General features: G+C 36.9%; 1 protein-coding gene and 1 non-coding gene across 6 annotated transcripts; one reads left to right on the top strand and one right to left on the bottom strand.

Moving 5' to 3' along the window:
- Window positions 1-9: 9 nt before the first annotated feature.
- brd8b (bromodomain containing 8b) lies at window positions 10-23,566 on the top strand. Of its 5 annotated transcripts, XM_067457066.1 has the most exons (20): window positions 10-133; window positions 517-613; window positions 2,436-2,505; window positions 2,595-2,644; window positions 2,980-3,102; window positions 3,180-3,260; window positions 3,834-3,898; window positions 4,161-4,303; window positions 4,383-4,574; window positions 5,680-5,782; window positions 6,077-6,202; window positions 9,660-9,844; window positions 10,653-11,144; window positions 12,368-12,570; window positions 12,782-12,874; window positions 12,987-13,055; window positions 15,516-15,798; window positions 17,655-17,747; window positions 21,143-21,187; window positions 22,833-23,566. In XM_067457066.1, the coding sequence occupies exons 1-20, from the start codon at window positions 115-117 to the stop codon at window positions 22,890-22,892; spliced, it is 2,592 nt and encodes an 863-aa protein (XP_067313167.1). In that variant the 5' UTR covers window positions 10-114; the 3' UTR covers window positions 22,893-23,566. The 5 variants fall into 5 exon arrangements, with proteins under 5 accessions (XP_067313167.1, XP_067313171.1, XP_067313169.1 ...); XM_067457070.1 differs by lacking the exon at window positions 6,077-6,202; XM_067457068.1 differs by lacking the exon at window positions 17,655-17,747.
- trnaa-agc (transfer RNA alanine (anticodon AGC)) lies at window positions 818-890 on the bottom strand. Its single transcript has one exon. It is a non-coding gene; the product is annotated as a tRNA-Ala (tRNA).
- Window positions 23,567-23,569: the final 3 nt, after the last annotated feature.

The raw sequence follows: 23,569 nt of genomic DNA, 5'->3' as shown, positions 1-23,569 counted from the left end.
AGTACAATTGTCGGAAACATATCTGTGCGACACCCGATAGTGTTCATAGGGGTGTTACACTACAATTGTACCGGCGGAAGTGAGTAGAACGCGGCCTTTTTCGCATATGCGAAAATGTCGAGCGGGGTGGGAAGTAAGTGTTATTTTATTTCATAAAAAGGTTAACATTTCAGTCCGGAATCAAAACACTTTGTACATTGAATTCCGAAGTATTTGATAATATATGAGTAAAGCATCTAAAGCTCTTAATAACGCCGGGGTGAGCAATGTAGCTGTTGCGCTAACCGGCTCCATGATAACAAAGAAGATGTCAACATGTATCTCTTTCTATTCCTGGACAAAATGTGCTATTTACGTTCACTGTATGTAATATAAATGCTTCATATTGTTTTAAATAGATCACTTGGGTCAAAATACACGCGTGATTAGTATTTTTAATTTTAACAAATGTTCGACATTTGTTATAAATTAAAATACAGCTTTAAATAAAAATCGTAATTTGAACTGTCCCTGTAGAACACAAGATGCTGTCTCTGGGTCCGACCGAACCATGGTCTATTCGGGAGAAACTCTGTCTCGCCTCCTCAGTGATGAGAAGCGGCGATCAGAACTGGTAAGAATCAATAATTAACTCTCATAATCATAGAAATGTAAGACTGAACAATGTTAAATAATTCAGAGCTTTACCCAGTGGCAGTGTGTGTATTTTCTGTACATATATAACGTATACATATATACATATATATCAAATGGTCCTTTACTTACAGAAATGGTTGTGACAGTTATGTTAACTATGACTCCGGCCTAAAACGGTGCTTGGAGGATGCGGGCATCGATCCCGCTACCTCTCGCATGCTAAGCGAGCGCTCTACCATCTGAGCTAATCCCCCTTAGAGAAAAGTGGGTTTACAGCTGACCCGAGTGGGGTTCAGTGGGGGTCCTATTTTTTTAAATGCAGTCTATGGTGTGGTCACCCAAAATAATGTAATTTGCATTAAAGTACACGTTTAATATTTATTTGAATAGTTCTGAAATGGAATCACTTACAACTGACACTTTTCGAGTTATTAGTAATAAATTATATATGCATCTCATAGCAACAGTGTGCTACTGAATGATTCGTCGTTTTGAACGAATCGGTTGAATCACCGATTCAATTCAATACCTCATTCTTGAATGATTCAGCCGTTTCAACGAATCGACTCAAAGACTCACTCATTAAGACGGTGACTTACCGCCACCTACTGGCAGTCTAGTTTCTTTTCTTATTTTTATATTCAAAAAAATATTTAAAATGATAAGAATATAAAATTATGTATTTTATTATGATTTATTACAATAATAGCATTTCTAATAATAAAGTGTCGTTGATCATTTCTAATCAAACGGATAATGCTTTAATTATTAATATCTTAATTGTAATTTAATTACTTATTGGAACTGCTTGTGTAAATGAAATATTTGCTATTTGCTCTTTTTTGTTCTTGTTTTTCATTATAAATTATGTTATGAGCATGCTTTAAATTTATTCAGATTTTAAAAATGTTCTAAAGATAATTTTCTTCTTGAAAAAAAAAGTAATAAAAATGGTCATTGTCACAAACTTGCTTATTTGATTATTGACCTGTACGTACTGTAATGCAGAATGTTACATGTTTAATGTGAAAATACATGTTGAAAAAATCCCAGATTTTAAAGCTATACTGTGTAACTTTTTTAGTTTATTCTTAGCTTCTTTCAAGTAATAAAGTATTCTGGTAAGTTGATAATATGCCATTGAAAATACATACGGGTGAGGGGTCGAAAGCCGGTCGCCATGTTGGCCCTCCATCTTGAAAGTATATTAGCCAAAGAGGGACATACCCGTAAATTCAAGCTTCGCCTATTGCGTTTTAACACTCGATGGCATTCATGGACGAGGTCGAACTGGAAGCCATGTTAATTTTACACTAAATCGGCCACCATAGGAGTTAAAACGAAATCAGAATTGAGAGGAACAGAAACTATTATTCCCTGGATGGTCATGTACCTTTTCACCGCTAGATGGGGAAAATATCACACAGTGTAGAAGCAAAGGTAGTCCAAGGCACTCGATGGGTGTGTTGAAAAAGTTAAAAAGTCTTTATTTTTTCATGGCTTAAACATTTAAAAAATTGGTGACAGGTACACCTACGCGTTGCGGCTTTACATGCCTTCGTCAGGGTGTATAACAAACAACATCTCAAGCTCATTTTTAACCAGCCATTAATTGATCTTATTACAGACACCTATCACACAGTGTAGCTTTAACCAGCCATTAATTGATCTTATTACAGACACCTATCACACAGTGTAGCTTTAATTGTGGTGTTACACTTTGGCTACTAACTATGTTATTATTTAATATAATGTGTTACTGCTGAGTATGTCTTAATACACTGTTATATTTTTGTCAGGGTGTCTGTAAGCAGAGCCATCAAGCCCTTCTCAGAGTCAGGACGACCCCCAGACTGGTTCTCCCAGAAGGTAATTCATATTAGTGACTGTGAGTGATTATATCTGTATTAGTGATCTGCTTATTGAATTATGTTTAAATGTGTCTATGACCTCTGCAGCATTGTGCCTCCCAATATTCTGAGCTGCTGGAAACCACAGAGGCCCCAAAGTAAGTGATTCTCTCTCGGTCTCAAAACATCTGCACTGAGCATCTTCATTAGGTCTCGCCATTGTTCTCGCAAAAACCCAAAAGAGTAACATTTTCTAGTCCTATCATCTGGTCTGTGTACAATGAAAAACAATAATCAGCAAATAAGATGTATTTTTTTTATTTGTGCATTGAAAGCAGTAAATATTTGGAGAACCAGTTTGACTTTTCACAGTCTTTGTGTATTCAGACTTTATATTACGCAATTATTTTATTCTGTTAACTTGTTGTTACCACTGCAAAAAGCATCTTATTCACAAGTTCATTGGCAAGTTTGGCATGTGATCTCCCTGCAGACGTAAGCGGGGTGAGAAAGGGGAGGTGGTCGAGACCATCGAGGATGTGATCGTCCGTAGATTGACAGCAGAGAGAATCGAGGAGCTCAAGAGGCTGATCAAAGACACACAGGAGAAGTACAGGTATGCTTTCACCTCCTTCTCCCTCTCGCTGTCTATGTCCGCCACTCACATCTGATATATTTGTTCTGTTCCTTCAGGAAGCTGAAGAAAGAGGTGGATTTAATCCAGGCAGGTCATATGGACACTAAACTGGAGGAGCTGTGGACAGAGATAGAGCAGTAAGACAATTCTGTACTGTTTTAACATCTGTGCTGTCATTTCTGTCTCTTTATGCTAAAAATTAGCCTTTCACTTTCTGAAATGTCTTCCAGTATGATCCGGTTTCAAGCACTCTTGTATAGATTTAATGTAACAAACATTGTCGCATTGTTTACACTCGGGGATATTCAAAAGTGAATAGAGCCCCAAAATTGTAAATTATTTTTATGCAGTTGTGCACTGTATTTAAAAAAATAAAATAATAATATTTGTATTTTGAGAGTTTTACATGGTATAAAACTAAATTCACATCTAAATGATGAACCATGTCTATATATTAGGATATAAATATTTAATTATGTATTGTGTATTTGTACATTATTATGTTATACATGCATACTGTATTTATTTATTCAGACTTTGTCAATGCATATTTTTTGTCAAAGTTTAGATTTTGATTTGAAGGTGTGTTTATTTGCATTATGAATAAAGTCAAACCTGAACACAGAGAACGCATTTTCTTACCTGTAATCTAATTCAGTCATCTAAATTCAGTACAAATCTGCCATTGTGTGTGTTCTCATGCTTTTCAGAAAGAAGAAGCAGGAAGAGGAGGAGGCGGAGCAGAAGAAGAGGGCAACTGAGGCGGCCTATCAGGGTGAGATTTACATTCACTCAGCACTTTTAAAAGTTAATGCCTCCATAATAAAAGTTATTTTGAGTGATATTAGTTTAGCAGTTCCACATATTGCTAATGTATTTTTAAATTATATTAGTTTAACATGCAGCTTATTGCAGATATATTGCATTTTTTAATACTAAGAAATTTCAGTTTTTATTACTTTGGGCTTATTGCTGCCCGGGGAATATTGTTTATTTTGCATAATGATGAACTCATTTTTATTTATCTTTCTCTCCAGTTCGTCAGGCAGCTAAAAACACGCCAAAGAGAGTCCCCAGCGTGACGGTACGTTCTCCACCCGGGTCTAGCTCTCCCAGCATGGACGTCTCGCAGCCAGACACGTCACAGCCAATGGCGGATGAATCCTCTGCTAGTCCCATGGTGAGTTCCTTCTTCTTTTTATTAACCCTTTTACTTGAAACTGACTTTCAGAGGTCAAAGTCATGATTTCTCTGTCTAGGCTCAAGGAGTGACCGTCTTCATGCCTGTGTCAGATGTCACGGGTTCAGGGCCTAAAGAGTCAGGATTGGTCGCACTGGTGGACGACTCCCCACAGAAGAAACACCTCGCCCCGAAAGCCACTCCACCTCCCTCCCCGCTGCTGTCTGAATTGCTGAAGAAGGGTAGCCTCATCGCTGCTAGCTCTAGACTGGTGAGTGGGGTAATACTGTAAGGCACTCAAAGTTTAAGCCATTGGAATTAAGGTGCATGTCACAGCAAACAGGCTTGCGTCTGTCTTGTCCCAGGCCCATTTTCTATTTCTCAACCCTACTTGTATGTCTAATTCGTATTGTCTTATAAATTAAGTTAAAAAAATGTTTCCAGAAAGATTCCATGGTACTCAACATATTCCAAATGTAAAACATTCCAACCAGCCCAACCAACCATTTGTACTAACTAAACTGCAAGCGTTAACATTTAACAGCTTTACATTGAGTATCTGGCAGATTGACAAGGGCACTGTTCTGTTTTAGTACTTATTTCACATGCATTAATTTTAGAATGTATGTATATATATAAAAATATTTGTGGCCGTTCACACAGAGCATGCATTTGCATTCTGCTGTGCTGCTTTTCTATTGTTTTTCTATGTAAACAATACATATATTTAAACATAAATATACATGCATAACATATGCTAGACTGACTTCTTTGACCATTGCATCTTGCACCTTTTGCTGCGTCTAGCCCATGAGCAGCACGTTTTTTAGAATGCTGTGTAAAAAATAGTTTACTTTTGAGACATTGAATTTTCCCCGTTTTTTTTCTAGTAATGTAGTACCAATTTAAAAAACTAATTCCATTCTACTGCATAGACAGCTAGGTTTTATTAAAAAAATATTGCCAATGATATTATTTATATACGATTGCAGGTATTATTTTTAATTATCTATTTTTCTTAATTTCAGTTTTTTAGTTGTAGTTTAAATTTTTATTCATTTTTATGTGCTTTCATAATTTCAGTTTTTGTAAAAAAAATAATACTTTTTAGTTTTCATTTATTTCCAGTTAGTTATTTTAGCACTTCAATGTAACTTAATTTGCCAAGACATTTCTTGTTTTTCACCTAATATTAGTATTTTATTTTATTTCTTTGTTTCAAATAACAAAAATGTTTTTTGTTGACAATTTTAATAATTTTTAGATTAATCCTGCGTACAACTAATCTATGAAACCTTGACTAATATTAAAGGTGGGCAGTGTGTCTGTAGATTTGGTGAATGATTTGTCATATTGTGTGTGGGTGTGTCGGGCAGGTGGTTGAAGGCGATGTGGCCACAGGTTTGAGTAATGGATCTCATGGAATTGAGCTTCACACCTCTGCAAACGTTCTGCCTGTTAATCAAGATATCACAGCAGGTAAACACAAAAACACACTTCTATCTGCTTGCTTTAAATCTGCGTTTAAAATGTCTCTTCAACGTATAACATTTTCTGTGTCTGTGAACAAACTGAATTTTATGTTATGCTGTTCGGTGTGGTTTTGATTTCTTTTAGTGCTATTCATTTGCATTTTGACTGCGTCCTGCATGCAACTTTTAGATTTCACGCCCGCTGTATTGCATTATTGCTGTGGAGTTTGAGTAATGTGAAAGTAGCTTTGGCTTTAGAGTGTGTGTTTTGTAGCGCTATATGTGTGTGTCTTTGTGTCAGATGCTCCTACGTTATCTCGTCTGCTGGAGAGCTCGACCCCAGCGCAGCAACCTGTCAGTGCTGATCCCCCTAAGCCCCCCACAGTGCTCCCCCCAGCCCCGGACCACCTCTCTGTGCCTAAAACAGGTCTATGATCTCTCTGATTTCCTCTCTTCAGCACTTTCTCTGTAGGACAGTCAGTCTGTTTCTGTTCAGGCAATCTGTTTTCTGTTTGTCAATGTGTAGTTCATCCTATCATCCTCATCCAATCACAAATCTCGGACTGCACAGACAGTGCTGGAGTTTTCTGATTATGTTCTATAATAACTAGAAATACTGCAGGTCTAATATAAATCCTCAGAAGTATTTTCATACAGAAGACTTTTATACACTTATTTTTGAACTCCGGGTGTACACTACCAATCAGAAGTTTGTGACCAAGATTTTTAAATGTGTTTTATTGTTTTATTTTTTTTAAAGTGTGCTATTCTCACTAAAACTCTATTCAAATGAGACTAGTTTTCCTGAAAAACATTTGAGAAATTAGTTTCACTGGTTAATCCTGTCTGAATCTGCCATGTCTGTGTTTCTCTCACACAACCTCATTAAAAATTCCAGGGCCCTCTGAGAAATCGAATCTCGTCCGAATGTAAATGTCTGTGAGCGCCAATATTTTATTATGCTAACGGTACTCCTCGTGTGTTTTATGACCTACCTGAGCTACTGGTCGTGCACCAAATTTTTGCATGCTTTCATTTCATTTTAATATGGATGGTATCCGATGTTTTTAAAAATAAAATAAATAAATTCAGCTGAATCGCGGAAACTGCCCATTTTAAAATCAATGCCGGGATACTTTAGTTTAGATGTCTCTGCACACTTATGTGTGTTTATTATAAACAGCCACTTCTATAAACAGATTTAGATATGGTTTTCAATAATAAATGAAAGTTATACCACTAAGTTATTTATTAAAAAAACATATATGTCATACTTAATGCATGCAGGCACAGCATGATGTTTAGAAAACACACACACTCCCACTTCTGTAATAAACACAGAGATGTTAATCCCATCCGCAGGGGTGCCGCTAGCAATTTTGGGCCCTATGTAGGAATATGAGGTTGGGCCTCCCTATGGCACCAAACATACAAGCAAAGCTGATTCTCATCTCCATCACTTTCTCTCTATTCTCTCAGTCACCTTATCCTTCCTGACCTGCATATTTCTCTTCCCAAAGCTCAGCTTTGGTTGATACAGTCTTTGCAAAATGATATCGTAAAACACAGCGTTTAGTTACCTTATCTTATCTCGCACTCTATGGTCGGTAACTGAAGCTTTGTGCTGGAATTCATGCCAAAATCATCAGTATTAAAACAATAAAAGACCTGAAATATTTCAGTTGGTGTGCAACAGGGGTGGTAAGTAATCAAGTAAAAATACTTTGATACTTTACTTAAGTATTTTTTTTGGGGATCTGTACTTTACTTGAGTATATTTTATTTGCATCTACTTTTACTCTTACTCCACTACAATATTAAAGGCAAAGTTTACTTTTTACTTCAATACATTTCCCCATGCCCGCTCCAAGTATTAAGTATTTATTACACTTGATTTCCAAACCGGTCTGGTCATTCATGGATGATCCAGTCGGGTATAGACTTGGAAAAGCTGACAAGTCAGGTTTGCCACACTAACGTTTGCTCAGTGTTTCCCCAACTTTTTTATTTTGCGGCACACAATTTACTATGAAAACATCGGTAACATTTTACAATACAGGTGCACTATTATAATTCATGCCTAACTAATGCACAGATAATCATGAGTTAATGTATTACTAATGAAGAACTAAACTATTTATTAATGATTACTGCATCAGCAACTAATGAACATTCTCTATGAATAATAGATTAAGTAATATATGAATTGCTATTAATTAAATATGACATCATTAATTCCCTAATAACATATTACATTAACTAATAATGTAAATTCCTGTATTCAAAGCCATGCATTCCGACTCTCAGTTGTCTGTTTAATTAATCATTAATCATAACAATTGGCAAAATTATATTATGACTTTACTTGTTGAGGCACATGACTATTAACTAATTGTTACGTAATATGTCATTGTGGTTATGGCTTTTGAATTAATTTTGAATTAGTTAATACTATCTTGCTCCTCATCTGTTTTATGGAGCTAATGTTATGGAACATGTCTATTTTAAGTTTAACCCCTATACTGCGTTATCTGCTTCATTGTTTCCTATTAATGCAAAACTAACAAATTCTTAATTGCAGTATCTAATCTTATAATTTGTTCAATTAAAGCATTACATATCAGTCCCAAAAGATTTTATCTGCTTAATTATTGATATTTACAGTTAATTTGAATATTTACTTTTTACTTTCGGTACTTGAGTACGTTTTAAATCTGATACTTTTGTACTTTTACTCAAGTGATGTTTGAATGGAGGACTTTCTACTTTTACTGGAGTATTTTTTTATTTAGGTATATATACTTTCACTCGAGTATAACTTTTGAGTACTTTTACCACCTCTGGTGTGCAATGAATCTAAAATATATGAAAGTTTTTAATTTGTATCATTACATTATGGAAAATAATGAACTTTATCACAATATGCTAATTTTTTGAGAAGGACCTGTATGTTGTCTAAGTCTTAATAACCCCCCAAAAAGTAGGCGCTTTTTGATGTTTTTTTTAATAAATTCATTGTTGAAAGTGTATAACTCAGGCCCTGTGTGCTCTAGGAACCTGCAGACAGTTTGGGCTATTTCCATTAAATTCTAGAAAATTGTGGAAAAAAGAAGTTTGTCTGTGTCATGTTGTATGACAGATTTATTTAAATGTGTCTGAAGGAATGACCCCCCCTTCCCCCCCTCCCCTGACCCTGTTACCCCCCTCCCACCATCATATACAGTGATATAAATGCAATATCCCAGTGTCATTAAATTAATTATATATGCTGGAAACAGCCCCCTAGCGGCACCCCAGCCAGTCTGAAATCACAAATGTCTGTGATTAGAATTGCAACTCATAAATCATTTAAAAAGCTTGTTTGGTCCAAATCGGACTTTCATTTGATCAAAAATACATTAAAAAGTGGAATATTACATTTTAAAATAAATGTTTTTTTTTTTTAAATTTAAAATGTTATTTGTGCCTGTTATGCAAAGCTGAATTTTCAATAACATTACTCCAGTCTTCAGTGTCACACGATCCTTCAGAAATTACTTGTTCCCATCAATGTTGAAAACATTAGTGCTGCTTAATATTTTTGTGGAAACCAGTGCAATATTTGATTAATAAAAAGTTTAAGAGAACAGCATTTATTTTAAATAGAAATCTTTTGTAATTTTATAAATGTCTTTACAGTTTTTTTTTTTAACCCATCAAAATTGTCTTTGCCGAATGTAAGCCTTAATTTATTTACAAAGTAATGTCCCCAAAGCCAAATTCAATGTTTAAAAACATTGATGTGGTTTTTCTTCTCAAAAAGAATAATCACTTCTTTTTCAGAGCACACCATGAAAGAGATGAACCATAGTAAGAGTAAGCGTTGTGTTTGTTGGCATGTGTAGGAGCCACAGCTGTCGCTGAAGGTTCTGGAGCGGAGGCGGTAATGGCTTGTTCGTCCACGCCGGCGGAGGTGGAGGGGAAAGTGTCAGAGCTGGTGGAGGAGGACACAGTGGTGTCTGTGTCATACATGGCCCACGAACTGGACCTGGAGACTGTGGGGGACATCATAGCAATCATAGAGGAGAAAGTATGCACACACAAAAACATACAACCACCTGTGATCGGTTATAATGATGTGAATGGTTGCTGCTTCATTTCATCTCCTGTCCTCACTAACTGCTTTTAATTGCTGCAATAGATAAGCTGACAATGTCTAAAAAATAAAAAAAGAAAGTTAATAGTAATATGATTTTCATAGCATTATATCCTAGATTTCTAATATTATTATCATTAAAGGGTTAGTTCACCAAAAAAGGAAAATTCTCTCATGAATTACTCACCCTCATGTCGTTCCAAACCCGTAAGGTTTCTGTCCCGCGATTGACAGCTTATGCAACTACCACTTTAAGCCCTAGAAAGGTAGTAAAGACATTATTAAAGTAATCCATGTAACCCTAGTGGTTTAAACCTCAGTTTTGTGATTGAAAGTTTTTCCCCAATTTCGCAAGTTTATATTAAAAAAAACATAATTTACCACTTTATTTACAAAATATTATTCTCCAACACGCATATTAATTAATCAACTTTCATTTTGGGTGAACTAACTAACCCTTTAACTAAACTTACTAATTGGCATACAGTAAGTAAATTATATTAAGATCAAAAATACATTTTCATCACAAAGATCCTTTTGTTCAACTGGGAGAACATGAGACTAGCAGTGTTATTATATTATTTTTATAATATAGTTTTTTTTATTTATTATTATTAAGTTACATAAAAGGTTTTTTGGGTTTTATGATGCTCTACAGAACTACAACTACAGAAAATAGTTGAAAAGATCTTCCTTTCTATTGCCAAATCTGAAAAAAAGTAATCAAATACTTCTGTCTCAGGTGGACGACCCCGTGGAGGCTCTGGACGCAGCCGCAGTGGAGGCGGCACTATCCCTCTGTGAGGATCCAGCGGTCGGGGGCCACCCCCTCACCAGCCCCTGGGAGTCACAGACTTTTAAGGCAGCTGAACCAGAGCCTGTCGTCCAGCAGAGCGCCGCCCCAGTGGTCACACAGGGCGACCCTGACCCTGCTGGTGTGCAGGGAGAAATGGAGGTTCTGGTAGAGGAGGCTACAGAAACCGAAGCGGTCGACGAAGTGACAAGGGAAGCTGTGGCGCCTGTTGCCCCTGATGCAGGGCAGAGCCAAGAGCCTGAGGTCAAGACTGAGGGAGAGAGGGAAGGAGAGGGAGAAGGTGGGATGGAGGAAACACAGCAGGAGAACAGAACCCCAAGCCCGGCTGTGAAGTGTGAGAGGGAGGACTGGGTTCAGCCAGAGACAGTGACGCCCTATCTGGACTCAGAGGACAGCTCAGCCTCGGCGAAAGACATAAAGGTATCAGCAAAGCAGCAGTCGAAGGAAAATTTGGGTTTCAGTAAGATTTCAGTGAGAAAGGTTTGTCGTCAAAAGTTTCATTTCATTGTCAAAATGATTCAGTAACAGTTAAAGAATCAGGGTGAGCAAATGGAGTCTACTCCTGTAAAACAGGGATTCCCAGACCCTAAAACCTAAAATATGTTCTTGAAGTACCACCTTTGTCTTGGTTACTGCTCACATTACATGTAGGTAAACAAATTAGTAATTTAGGAATTGTTTGATTTTTAATCAAATGATTTACTTATTTAAAAAAAATTTTTTTTTACACTTTCATCAACTCTTGAACCATCAGGGGAAAAACACTGTGTTAATGATTGTTGTCTATAGGGCTGTTTCGAATGCCATTTTTTGAGCTTCGAAGCTTAGGTGGCAATCAATATCGAATATTCGAAGCTTCGGTGGGTGGGGCTAAATCTATAATAATAGTGTCGGTTTGCATTTGTATCATCTTTCACGACTTCACGTTTCACTCTTCGCCATCGTAAATGTGTTGCGGCAGACCCAGTGGAGTGCAGTGTTGCATTTTGTGCAATATGATCAGGTGGCACACATTCTTTAAATATTAATAAACATTTAATAATCTTTTAAATAGAACAGTTTCCGGTACGCATTACACGGGCAGGTTTATGCTCCGAAAACAGACAGTGCACAAGTGATACAAAACACAAAGTCTGTTGAGAGCAAGAACTTTAATAAGGTATTAATAACGAACCTTTCTTTAAAACAAATGAATCCCAAAACAGAAATTAAATTAGTAACACAGTAATTTCAATGAACTGTAATAAATAAAGAACACTGTAGCATGCTTATAAACAGTTGAATAAGAATAAATGAATTGTTTTTAAAATGACACAAAATGTAAAATCTATTACAATTAGTTTTATTCTATATAAGGGATTTATTTTGTCTTATTCTGACTTTTTGTTAATTTAAATCTTTAAAATGCACAATGCTTTTATTGAAAACATGTTGCGGTGTTATTTTTTATTTTTTATTATTATTTCAAGCATGAGTGAGAATAAGTCCGCTACGGAAGTCACGTGTTGGAAAAAAAAAAACGAATATTCGAATCTCAAAACTGAAAATCGAATGCCACCTCACCGAACGAATATTCGATTATTCGATTATTCTAGTACAGCCCTAGTTGTCTATGGTTTATTTTTTCCTTTCACATGCTTTAGGAGGTTAAGGAAGAGGATGCAGGTAGTGAGGTGGATGTGGATGAAGGGATGGAGATGAAAGAGTGTGGTGACGGGGACGGAGAAGGGCCATATCTCTCGGAGGTTGATCCTCCTGCCAGTGAGAGTGAGGATGGATACGGCAGTCACTCTCAGCGCTACACTACTGCAGACTCCACCGCTAGCAGCCCTGCCTCATCACAATTGTGAGTGTGTTTTAGCAAACACAACTTACTTTTTAATCCTATATCTAATAATAATAATACATTTTATTTGTAACACACTATATTTAACAAAGTCTAAGTGCCTTTAACATCTCTCTCTCTCTCTCTCTCTCTCTCTCTCTCTCTCTCTCTCTCTCTCTCTCTCTCTCTCTCTCTCTCTCTCTCTCTCTCTCTCTCTCTCTCTCTCTCTCAGCTCAATGTGTAGTGAAGATCAAGAAGCATTGCAGGCTCAGAAGATCTGGAAGAAAGCCATCATGCTGGTGTGGCGGGCAGCAGCCAATCACAGGTGAGCTTGTAATTCATACTTACCACAGCTGTTTTTATAGGATGAGTAGCAACCTTTATATAGAAATTAGCTTGAGTAGTATGTGTGTATCATTTTTGTGTGTGTGTTTCAGGTATGCAAGTGTGTTTCTGCAGCCTGTGTCTGATGACATCGCCCCTGGTTATCACAGCATTGTACACAGGTACCAAAATTAGACTGCTTTAAATATAAGAAACTCTTATCCTTTTGAGTATGTAGGGCCCAATGATTTCACAATGTAGAAAAGATGACTGGAATCGCGGGATCTAGTCATAAATATTTATTTGAATGTCACTGAATGTGGCAATTTGGATGAATTAATCAAAAGTATGTATGTACAATTAATTAAATTGTGATATGGAGGAGTGTCTGTAAATAATAATAATAATTAATTTGTATTAAATCATAAATCCAGAAAAATGAATACAGGATTTCTGGAAAAAAAATTCATAGAGCTTTGTAAAATGCTTATAAATATTTATTAAATTATTTTTTTGGATTAAATTGTTAATTGTTTGTAATTAAATGTATTAGACATTCTTTGATTATTTGAATTTAAATAAATACATTAAAACAAAATTGGGTTATTGGGTAAACTGAAACTAGAGATTAGACATGCTTTTTGTTTATTTAATATATATATATATATATATATTAGGGGTGTAACGGTTCACAAAATTCACGGTTCGGTTCGATACGATACACTGGTGTCACGGTTCGGTTTGTTACGGTTCGGTATGTTTGATACAGCAAAAAGAAAAAATTGGCAGATAAATTACCTTTTTTTTATTATTTTTTTATTCAAACTAACAAAGTATGTTTTTTTTGTTTGTTTTTTTACATTGAACAATGATGGAGCTATACTTTACCCATCTTCTATGTAGTTACAAGAATAAGACATTAGCTCTTTACATTAGCGTGTGCGGTGCGTGTGCGTTGCAGGAGCCCCACACCCTGTAGTGCTTTCACATATGCTGCGTTTGCAGTCCGCAACTCATCCGCTGTTGCACACCACAAACACAGCATTTATTCATTATTTTTTATTTAAAATCCAAAAGTTTTTACTGAACATGCCTCGTCAGAATTCCAATTCTCTTTGTTTACTCTTTAGAAGTCAGGTTATGTAGCCTACTACATTTAAACAACATTTTATTAAATTAATTTATTCATATTTATATACTTTAGATTTAGCTCACACAAGTGGCAAAACATTTAAACATAGTTTATAGCCTTAAATCACAAACATTTTAAATTAGAAACTTACAATAGTCTATACAAAAACTGCAGGCTCTCGTCTTTTCTTTCGTTTTTACACCCTTTTAAAAGAAATCCTGCAGGTCAAAAAGAACTTTGCTTTTCACCTCCAAGAAAGTACGAGTGCTCTGCATTATGGCACATTTTTTTAAAACCTAAATGCCAGGTAAGGTGTCGTTTTGTTGCTTTACTTGAGAAAAAAAAGCCATCTGTTGACTTTGAAACAAGAGTATATTTTAAATGATATGCATCTGTGGTGAAATTACTAGATTTTCGCGTCAGTACATGTTTATTTTAATGCGAACAATGTTCTATCGCTTTAATGCAGCAACGCAGCGCAGCAAAAAATAGACTCGGTACGAAAACGATCCGTGCACTGCTGCAGACGGAACGCTCCTGGAACGGACTGACGGACCGCATCCGCGTGCAGTGTGAAAGCTGTCATCCGTTAACATGGGGACGGAAAAAAATACGCACCGCACACGCACTGCAGACGGAGTGTGTGTGAAACGGGCGTTAGGTCTCATATCCGCGGCTATAAATGGACCACTCGCCACGGGGATGTCTTTTGCCATTTGAATAAGTTGGAAATGTCGGTCTAAATGCTGCGGGGATAGTTTGTGGCTGTTTCTCCTTTTTATCGTCTTGTTGTCGGCGTAAATGAGTTGATTGACATGACATGAATTATTCCCGCTGCCATCAGCAAATGCGACAGACCGTTGTTTTTTAATCCATCACTCTTGCCAACACCATCATACCTTACAAATAACCCAAAGTTCACCCAAACACCAGACCTGTTGGTTATTGGAGGATCTTCTATTTCTGGTTTTTTAAACGCAATAGCCATTTTGCCACGAGCATTCAGCGCGTAGCCTACTGAGTAAGCGAGCACCTGACTGAGCAGCCTAAAACATATTTGGTGTTTTTTTTTCTCTTTCACTTCGGCGGTGTCAGGGGCATTGGCTGTTATGTCGTTTTGGTTATTGGGCTACCTTGTTGAACGCATATTATTATATTTCACACACTTTTTTATTTTCCAAATCTAATTAATTAGTCCAAGAACCGTTCGGTACATAATGCGTATCGCGTACCGAACCGAAAGCCTCGTACCGAACGGTTCAATACGAATACGCGTATCGTTACACCCCTAAAATATATATATATATATAAAGATTTAGTTCATTTATGTAATTAAACATCCAAAAAAATTTAAAAGGAAAACATGGAAATTGGGAAAAATCAAATGGAATTTCGGAACAAATTGAATAAAACATATTTCATAATGGAATCCAGGAAAATTAAATGGAAAAAATGGAATTTAGTTAGCTAATACTGTTTCTGTTTTTTTCTGAATTTTCCGCCTCCTCAGACCAATGGACCTTTCAGCCATCAAGAAGAACATTGAGTCTGGGCAGATCCGTACAACGGCGGAGTTCCAGCGTGACATCATGCTGATGTTCCAGAACGCGGTGATGTATAACAGCTCGGATCATGACGTCTACCACATGGCCCTGGAGATGCAGAGGGATGTTCTGGAACAGATCCAGCAGTTCTTGGCCACTCAGCTGATCATGCAAACATCAGAATCGGGCATCAGCACCAAGAGTCTGCGTGGAAGGGAAGCCAACCGCAAACAAGACCCCAATGAGAAGGTTAGAGACACACATGGACATGGACAGAGACACACACACACACACACACACACACACAACCCATGAGTGGAAACAAGACACTGTGGAGAAGGTTGGCGAATATCAACACAAACACACAGTGAGCACTGTAAGGAGACGCATCAATCACACAATGTGTTTCACACAGGGACATTTAATAGTTTTTCAGTGACTTGACAAACTTATATTTATATATTTCCCATTTAGTTTGTTGTTGGTGCATTAGAACATAAAAGTAACATGTCTGTGCCAGTATAGCTGGTCGTTTCATGATACAAAAATTAGAGCAGATCATTCAGTGAGATGAAAGAGAGCTCAAAGAAGCAGGAAGACTGGGTCTGTAGCTATTCATGTATAATATTTGCTTTTATTTTAATATTTTCAGTTTTCTTTTTCATTTGAGTGCTTTTGTTAATGTGCTTTTGTCATTTCTATTTGTTTGAGTTTTACGTAACATTTCTTTTTAGCTTGAATTTCTTTTTATTTCACTTATTTCAGTAAGTTCCCAAAGCAACATTTCAAATTTTCGATAAAATTTAAGTTTTTTTTTAATTATCTTATTTAATTTCAGCTTTATTTAAACTCTTAAAATAGATTTTAATTGTAGTTTTAGTTAACAATAACACTAGACTGCTGATTGGAAAGCATGTGCAGTTATGATGAAAATTGCATATCTAGAACAAATCAAGATCCTTGATCCTTTTCCAGGATATAGAGTGGGATTTTTTTTTAGAGAGCAAGGCTAGAAGCTTCAGACATCTCAAGGATAGGACATCAAAGTACATCAAAGAGTCCATGGACATCTGAAGTGAAGTGTTGTGGACAGTGAATCGGTTTAGGAAGAGCGCGAGTCAAAGAAAGGAAAGTGAAAATCAGCTTCCTGTGCACCACAGCATGGAGCTTTATCTGTGAGGATGATTCTGTGGGATTGGCTCTTATTTCTGTATCTGGTGAAGCAGCACGGATTCAAAAGTGTCCTGAAAACATAATTTTTACTTAGATAAAACCATTTGCCTCAAACTACCGTCTGACAATGCCACCGAATAGCCAGTTCCTGCAACTTGGCCTGATTTCAGTCCAGCTGAGAAAGCACAAACTGAAGCATCATCAGGAAATATAACTCATAATGTCTTTAGGCTACTGACTTAATGGCCGACAGTACACTCAAAATGGATTTGCCACCACGAACTGCACACAACATTGTTGAAATACTCACAGGTAATCTGCACAAATTGATTTTCTGGCTCTTAATGGGATGGTTGCGCTCAAATTGTCGTTTCAGCACTTAGTCCCTGAGCTAAGTTTTATTTAAAATCCAAAAATGCTGAAATGCGGGAAAAAGTGTCACTGTCCAAATACTTTCTATATTAACTTTGCAAGATGAATCTCACAAAGCCTGTCAAAAGGTTGTTCGGGTCATATTTTACCCCAAAATGAGAAGAATGAAATTAGAAGTTAAATGTCAAGAAAATATCACACAGACCTATTCAGTTTCTTTATCTTAAATATAATACACAGTGCAATCAGAAATTATTTTTTATTTTGTTAAATGCTTTTTCACATCTACACACTATTTCACATTATGACAATGTAAGAAGTCTGAATACTTTCTGAATGCACTGTAACTTCGATTTGGGGCTGAAATGTGGCTGGATATGTTTTTGTGAGATTGATTCAGACGCAGTTTGCTTTCCACACACTCCACATAGATTTCTGATAGATCCCACACAACAGATTTTTTGTCCCTTACACTCACTCACGCACACACACAAGTGAACTGCTGAATTCCCGACAGTAAGGTTAGCGTTACTTGCACTAACACACAGTCTCGTATGTAGACCCTGAGTCCTGCACACAAAGACCCTCATTTAGAGCCAGAACCACCTGCCAGAAGGAAAAGGAACAACTCCAAACAAGACACTAATGAGAAGGTCAGTGATGTACACACACAAACACACTCACAGGTGAGAATCAAGGGCACTGCAGGTGAGATGAGTACTACACTACTAACCCGTGCACAAACACTCACTCAGTCGATGCCACATGCATCCGAGTTTTTCTTCCAGGTTTCCTCACGGCACTGTAATTTTTGGCTCTAAAAGTATGTCTGTCTGTCTGTATACGATATACACTACCGGACCAAATTTTGGAATAATTGTGATTTTTGAAAAAGAAAAAAAACAGTAAAAACAGTAGTATTATTACATATTTTAAATGTAATTTATTTGCAAACCTAAGTTTGCTCCTCAAGAAACATTTATTAATATCAGTATTGAAAATCATTGTGCTGCTTAATATTTTTGTGGATTCTTTAATGAATATAAAGTCCATTTATTTGAAACAGACATCTTTTGTAGCATTATTACAAATGTCTTTACTTTTGCTGAAAAAAGTTTTTTTTTTTAAATTGTACACCAAACTTTTGAACGATAGTGTATATCATCTTATCTTATGTATATGGTGGAAGGGTTGGGTTAAACAGCCTTTTGGTGTCATCTGTTGTTGAATCTGTGTGCCATTTTTTTTTTTTTTTTTAAACACACCAGACCAAGGTTAAGTGAAAGTTTTTTTTTTGTTTCTTGCATGGTTTTGTTCAGTGACTCTTTCACACTGAGCTGTGTGATCAAGATCATTCAAATGACTGCACACTCATTTCATCACCATCTTTTTGAGTTTGTCGGAGTGCTGCAGTCGTCATGGAAACACACACACTCATACATAAAAACCTCATGTCTTCATCCGGCTAACACGCATATATACACAACTCTGTTACTCATCAACCCCACAAATCCTCCCTTTAGTATCTCCAGTCTTTGGATTCTCTTTTTTTCCATCTTTATTCCATTTAATCCTCCTTTTCTTTCGCATCCGTGTGTGTCTGTATGTAAAGAAGCTTTCCAGGGTGACCAGATGACCATGATGGAAAACCGCTCTATTCTCCAACATGTTTTATATGCGAGAGACTCGGTTTAAAACCATCCCAGTGTGAAAGTTTGTTTTTGTTTGAATTCACATCCATCTGAAAACTGAATCCAACAGAAAGTAATGGATTTCCCACCACTCTTGTCATTTAAGGTTACATTAAAGGGGGGGTGAAACACTCAGTTTCAGTCAATCTCATGTCAATCTTGAGTACCTATAGAGTAGTATTGCATCCTTCATATCTCCGAAAAGTCTTTAGTTTTATCATATTTATAAAAGAAATATGGGCTGTACCGAGTCTTTCCGGAAAAAACCGAGCGCCTGGAGGCGTATCGTGTGGGCGGAGCTAAAGAATCACAAGCGCGCAAAGCGGTGACGTCCTCAAGCGTGGAGAAACCCATCTATCTCAGCTAATACAGATATGATCCACAATCAAATCTGAGGCTGAAATAAATTGAACAGGAGAAACGGCAACATCAGGATGTCCGTCTCTGTGGTATGTACTGTATTTAGGGGCCTTTGTGTGCAGTTTATGAGGACATGCTTCGGTTTATGGACTATTGTATGTGACTAGACCTTAGAGGTAGCAAGCAAAACGGTTTTGCACGTCAGAGTCAGAATAGTGTAACGTTATACAGAACAACAATGGAGTAACCGTTAGCGCATTTGAATGACGAAGCACGCGATCGTATCGTTTACTGATGTTTACTCATGCGACGGTAGCCAATAGCAGAGACATTTGAAGTTGATTTACTCACCGGCATCTTCCAAAGCAGGACCGCTCTGTCAAAAACACACTTCTTTGGTATGATTTGGTGAAGTCCTGTGACAGTAGTGACCGTGGAAATCCACTTTGCGACGCGACTGAAGCGATGCCTTGAAGCTTCCCGTCATTTCTGCGTTCAAATCGGTTCAAATGCAGCGCTGCCTTCCCGGAATGCTGTGCTGAAGCGTTGAAGTCGCTCGACGACACCCATAGGAATAAAGTGGAGCGCAGCGCGTCATAAGTGTTCACGGAGGACTGGATCTGCACCTGAGAGACTGTTTACAGCGTGCATTTCCTCTCTCTCCCTCTAGTCACGATCGCGCGCACCCTTCCGGGAGAAGAGCCCGTACAGCCCATACAAGGACCTTCCGCTCTATTTAACGTCAAGTAGACCCATACTCGAAAAAAACTCGCCGAAACTTGTGAGAAACCGGAAGGAGTATTTTTAACACAGAAATACTCCATCAAACGTCCAACATTAGTTTTTGAAACTTTGTCTATGTTTAGGATGGGAATCCAAGTCTTTAAAGGTGTAAAAAGCTCAGTATGCATGAAACAGCATTTCACCCCCCCTTTAAATCGCTTTAGTATCAGCATAAGCATGTTTATTTATCGCAATCAAACTAAGGTTAAAAGTCGAGTCACCTTCATTTATATAGCACTTTTTAGAATACAGAATGTTTCAAAGCAGCTTTACAGCGATAACAGGAAAATGATTCAATGATGATTCAAACTCTAAAAGAAAACAGTGTCATTGTTCAGCTGAAGCCATTTCAGTGTTCAGTTCCATTGTAAAGAGCATTCGTTACTAATTTGCATTTCATAATTTCTGCAGAAAACAGTGATGTCATTGTCCAGCTCAGTTCAGCTCTCATCCAAAAGTAGTGTCAGTGTAGTCAAATCAATAATTTTGTTCAATATTAAGTGTCCCCAACTAAGCAAACCAGAGGCAACTGTAGCAAGAAAGCCAAACTCCATCAGGTGACAAAATGGAGAAATAACCATGGGAGAAACCAGGCTCAGTCGGGGGGCAATGATCAAACATGGTGTGAATTATGGTTCAGGCAGCATCAAGTCAGAATTCAGATTGTGGAATTAAATAGTAGGGAATTACTGCTCATCCATTTTTTTTAATATATCAACTATGCCATCTGTTTTATTTAGTGAATATGTATGTTTTGTCAGGGCATGAAGAAATGTAGAGCTGAGTATCTTCAGCATAACAGTGAAAACTAATGCCATGCTTCCTAATGATATCTCCCAGTGGTAGCATGTATAAAGTGAAAAGCAATAGTCCTAGCACTGAGCCTTGCGGTACTCCATACTGAACTTGTGATCGATATGACCACCTCATTTACTGCTAAAACAAATTATTTGGTTAAATGACATCCCGAATAGAAGTCCATCAAGATATGGGACATGACTCGTAAAACGTCTGGTCATTCTGGTCTCTTTGCGCATGTCACTTATGTTTTCGATCTCATGATCAGAGTTTTAGATTAGTATACCTGCTGTGTGCTCCCACACCACCTGCTGCTTTTGCTCTGTTGTACATGTCTGTCTCTCTGTCTGTTTCTACGGTCGGTTTTCAATAGTGAACTCTCTTTTTTTCTCACTGTGCTGTTTGTCCTTCTACAGGACAGCCTCTCCATGGCCTCTCCTGCTTTCCTTCTCTCTCTCTTTGTAAGTATCCAGGCTGAAGATCACAAGATATTCCCAGTCCCCTCTTACCAGACAACAAACACATTTTTATACTCTGAGCTCTGATGCTGTACTCTAGAGCTGACCTCTCGCTCCATGATTGTTGAGCATTTGATCCAGATTTGGTTATGAACATATCCGGGTTTGTATGCTGAAGCTTTGTGAGCTCCATGATAGTTTTAGCCGAATAATCCATTAAAAATGAATATTGTCATTTACTCACCCTAGTGTTGTTTCCAGTAAGATTTTATTAATAATATTAAAATTTTAATATTTTATTCATCAAGGGTGCATGAAATCAATAGTGACAGTAAATACATTTTCAGTGTTATTAAATATTTATATTTCAAATAACTGCTATTCTTATGAATGTTATGGTTTTTACAGAATGTGTATCACAGTGTCCACAAATATTAATTATATATTAAAGGATTAGTTTAGATTTATCAAACTTGGGTGTAAATTACATTCTTCTTTCTGATGAACACAATCGGAGTTGTATTAATAAATATCCTGATGCTTTCAAGTTTTATAATGGCAGTGATGGGGCCATTGAGTTGCACATCCATCATAAACTCCACACGGCTCTTATAAAGGAGAGGCCTTTAATAAAGGCCTTTTGAAGTGAATCAATGCTTTTTGTAAGATTTTTTTTTTTTTTAAGTGTAATGCCTCTTGCAGTCCAAAATGCTTATGCTTTGTCCGACGTCATACGTCACATAAGTTTTTCATAAGTTGAATATGTAAGGTGGTCTGGCGGAGGCTAGATATTGTACTTTTTTTTTTAAAGTACTGTTTTAAATATGGATTTAAAAAAAACATTGATTCACTATCAGTTCACTTCAGATGGCCTTTATTAACCCCCGGACCCATGTGGAGTAAATCATGGGATAATTTTCATTTTAAGTGAATTAATCCTTTAATTATTCTTAATATATTAATATAATGAATATATTAATTAATAAGAAATATTTATTGAGCAACAAATCATCATATTACACTGATTTCTAAAGGATCATGTGACACTAAAGACTGGAGTAATGGCGCTGAAAATTCAGCTTTAACATCACAGGAATAAATTACATTTTAAAATACATTAAATAGAAAGTTATTTTAATGTTTAATAATACTGAAAATATTACTGTTTTTACTGTATTTTTGATCAAATAATTGCAGCCCTGGTGAGTATAAAAGACGGTGGATGGAAGGGTAATTGAAAATATAAGTGTGTGTGTATCTTCGTACAGATTTGGTATGACATGAGGATGAATAAATAATTTAAAAAAAAAACATTTTTGGGTGAACTTTTCCTTTAATTATTCACTTTAAAAATGATGCAGTGAGCAACTAGCTTTTACTCTTAACTTAAGGGTTTAACTTAAACGTTACTCTTTTATGTTTTTTTATCACTGTTTAGCAATTCTGTTGTTTCCGCTTTTCTTTTACTCTGCAATTTCGTAACTATGTATTTCAGCACTTCTCTTTAAGATGAATCTCGCATGTTCTAGTAATTCAAACTTCCTGTCCTCAGGTAATAGCTAGTTAGTTTGGCTTTGATGGTCTGGTGTGTTAGGGCAGTGGATGACATTCATTGGCTCATGTCTTTCCTGCTTCTCTGCTCTTCCAGGACGGAGGCACCAGAGGGCGTCGCAGTGCCATTGAGGCCGACATGAAGATGAAAAAGTGAACTGAGATGTTTCACTGCAGCTGTCACGGAAGTTCAATAGGCTTTATTTCCCTGTTTCTTTAAGAAGTTTCAGCTAAGTTTAGTTACTCAATGCCTGGGTGGTTTGATTCAGCAGTTGATTCAACACAAAGGACGCGAAAAGAAGAATTTTTAAGGGCTTGACCCCCTTTCACCTTCAGTCCTAGACATAAAAAACTGGTCCAGACTGACGGGACAGGTCGAACTGACCTCGTGATTGAGGTTAGAGGAGTTGGTTAAATGTTTTTTGAATCTGTCATCACTGGCCTCTTAAAAAGCTGAATGTACCACCATCATGACCACTAGATGGTTAGAAAGCAGAATGTCACTTTCTAGAGACAAGTACAAAATCTTACAAGCCATTGTTCAAAAGATTACTATCGCCTTATCGCTTTGGGATGATGTGAAACGCTGATCGACGGAGTAAAAAGAGCAATAAAAATACGCTTTTTTTCCCTAGTCAGGATCAATAATGCTTTGGATTACCGTTTAAAGGCCTACTGTACTATGTTCAGTTTGTTTTTGTTCTTAAAAAAAAGTGACTTGATTTGACATCCGTATGATTAGAAAGAACATATAGTTTTGTACAGAGCCTTTGTGTACAGTGTTTTTGTATAGTGTCGTGAAATGTTTTAATAAAACGAAAGTCTGCAAATAAA

The sequence above is a fragment of the Pseudorasbora parva genome, chromosome 11 (genome assembly GCF_024679245.1).
Source record: "Pseudorasbora parva isolate DD20220531a chromosome 11, ASM2467924v1, whole genome shotgun sequence".
Taxonomy (NCBI): domain Eukaryota; kingdom Metazoa; phylum Chordata; class Actinopteri; order Cypriniformes; family Gobionidae; genus Pseudorasbora; species Pseudorasbora parva.
Note: the sequence above shows the minus strand (reverse complement) of the source record. Positions and strands in the feature narration are given on the sequence as shown.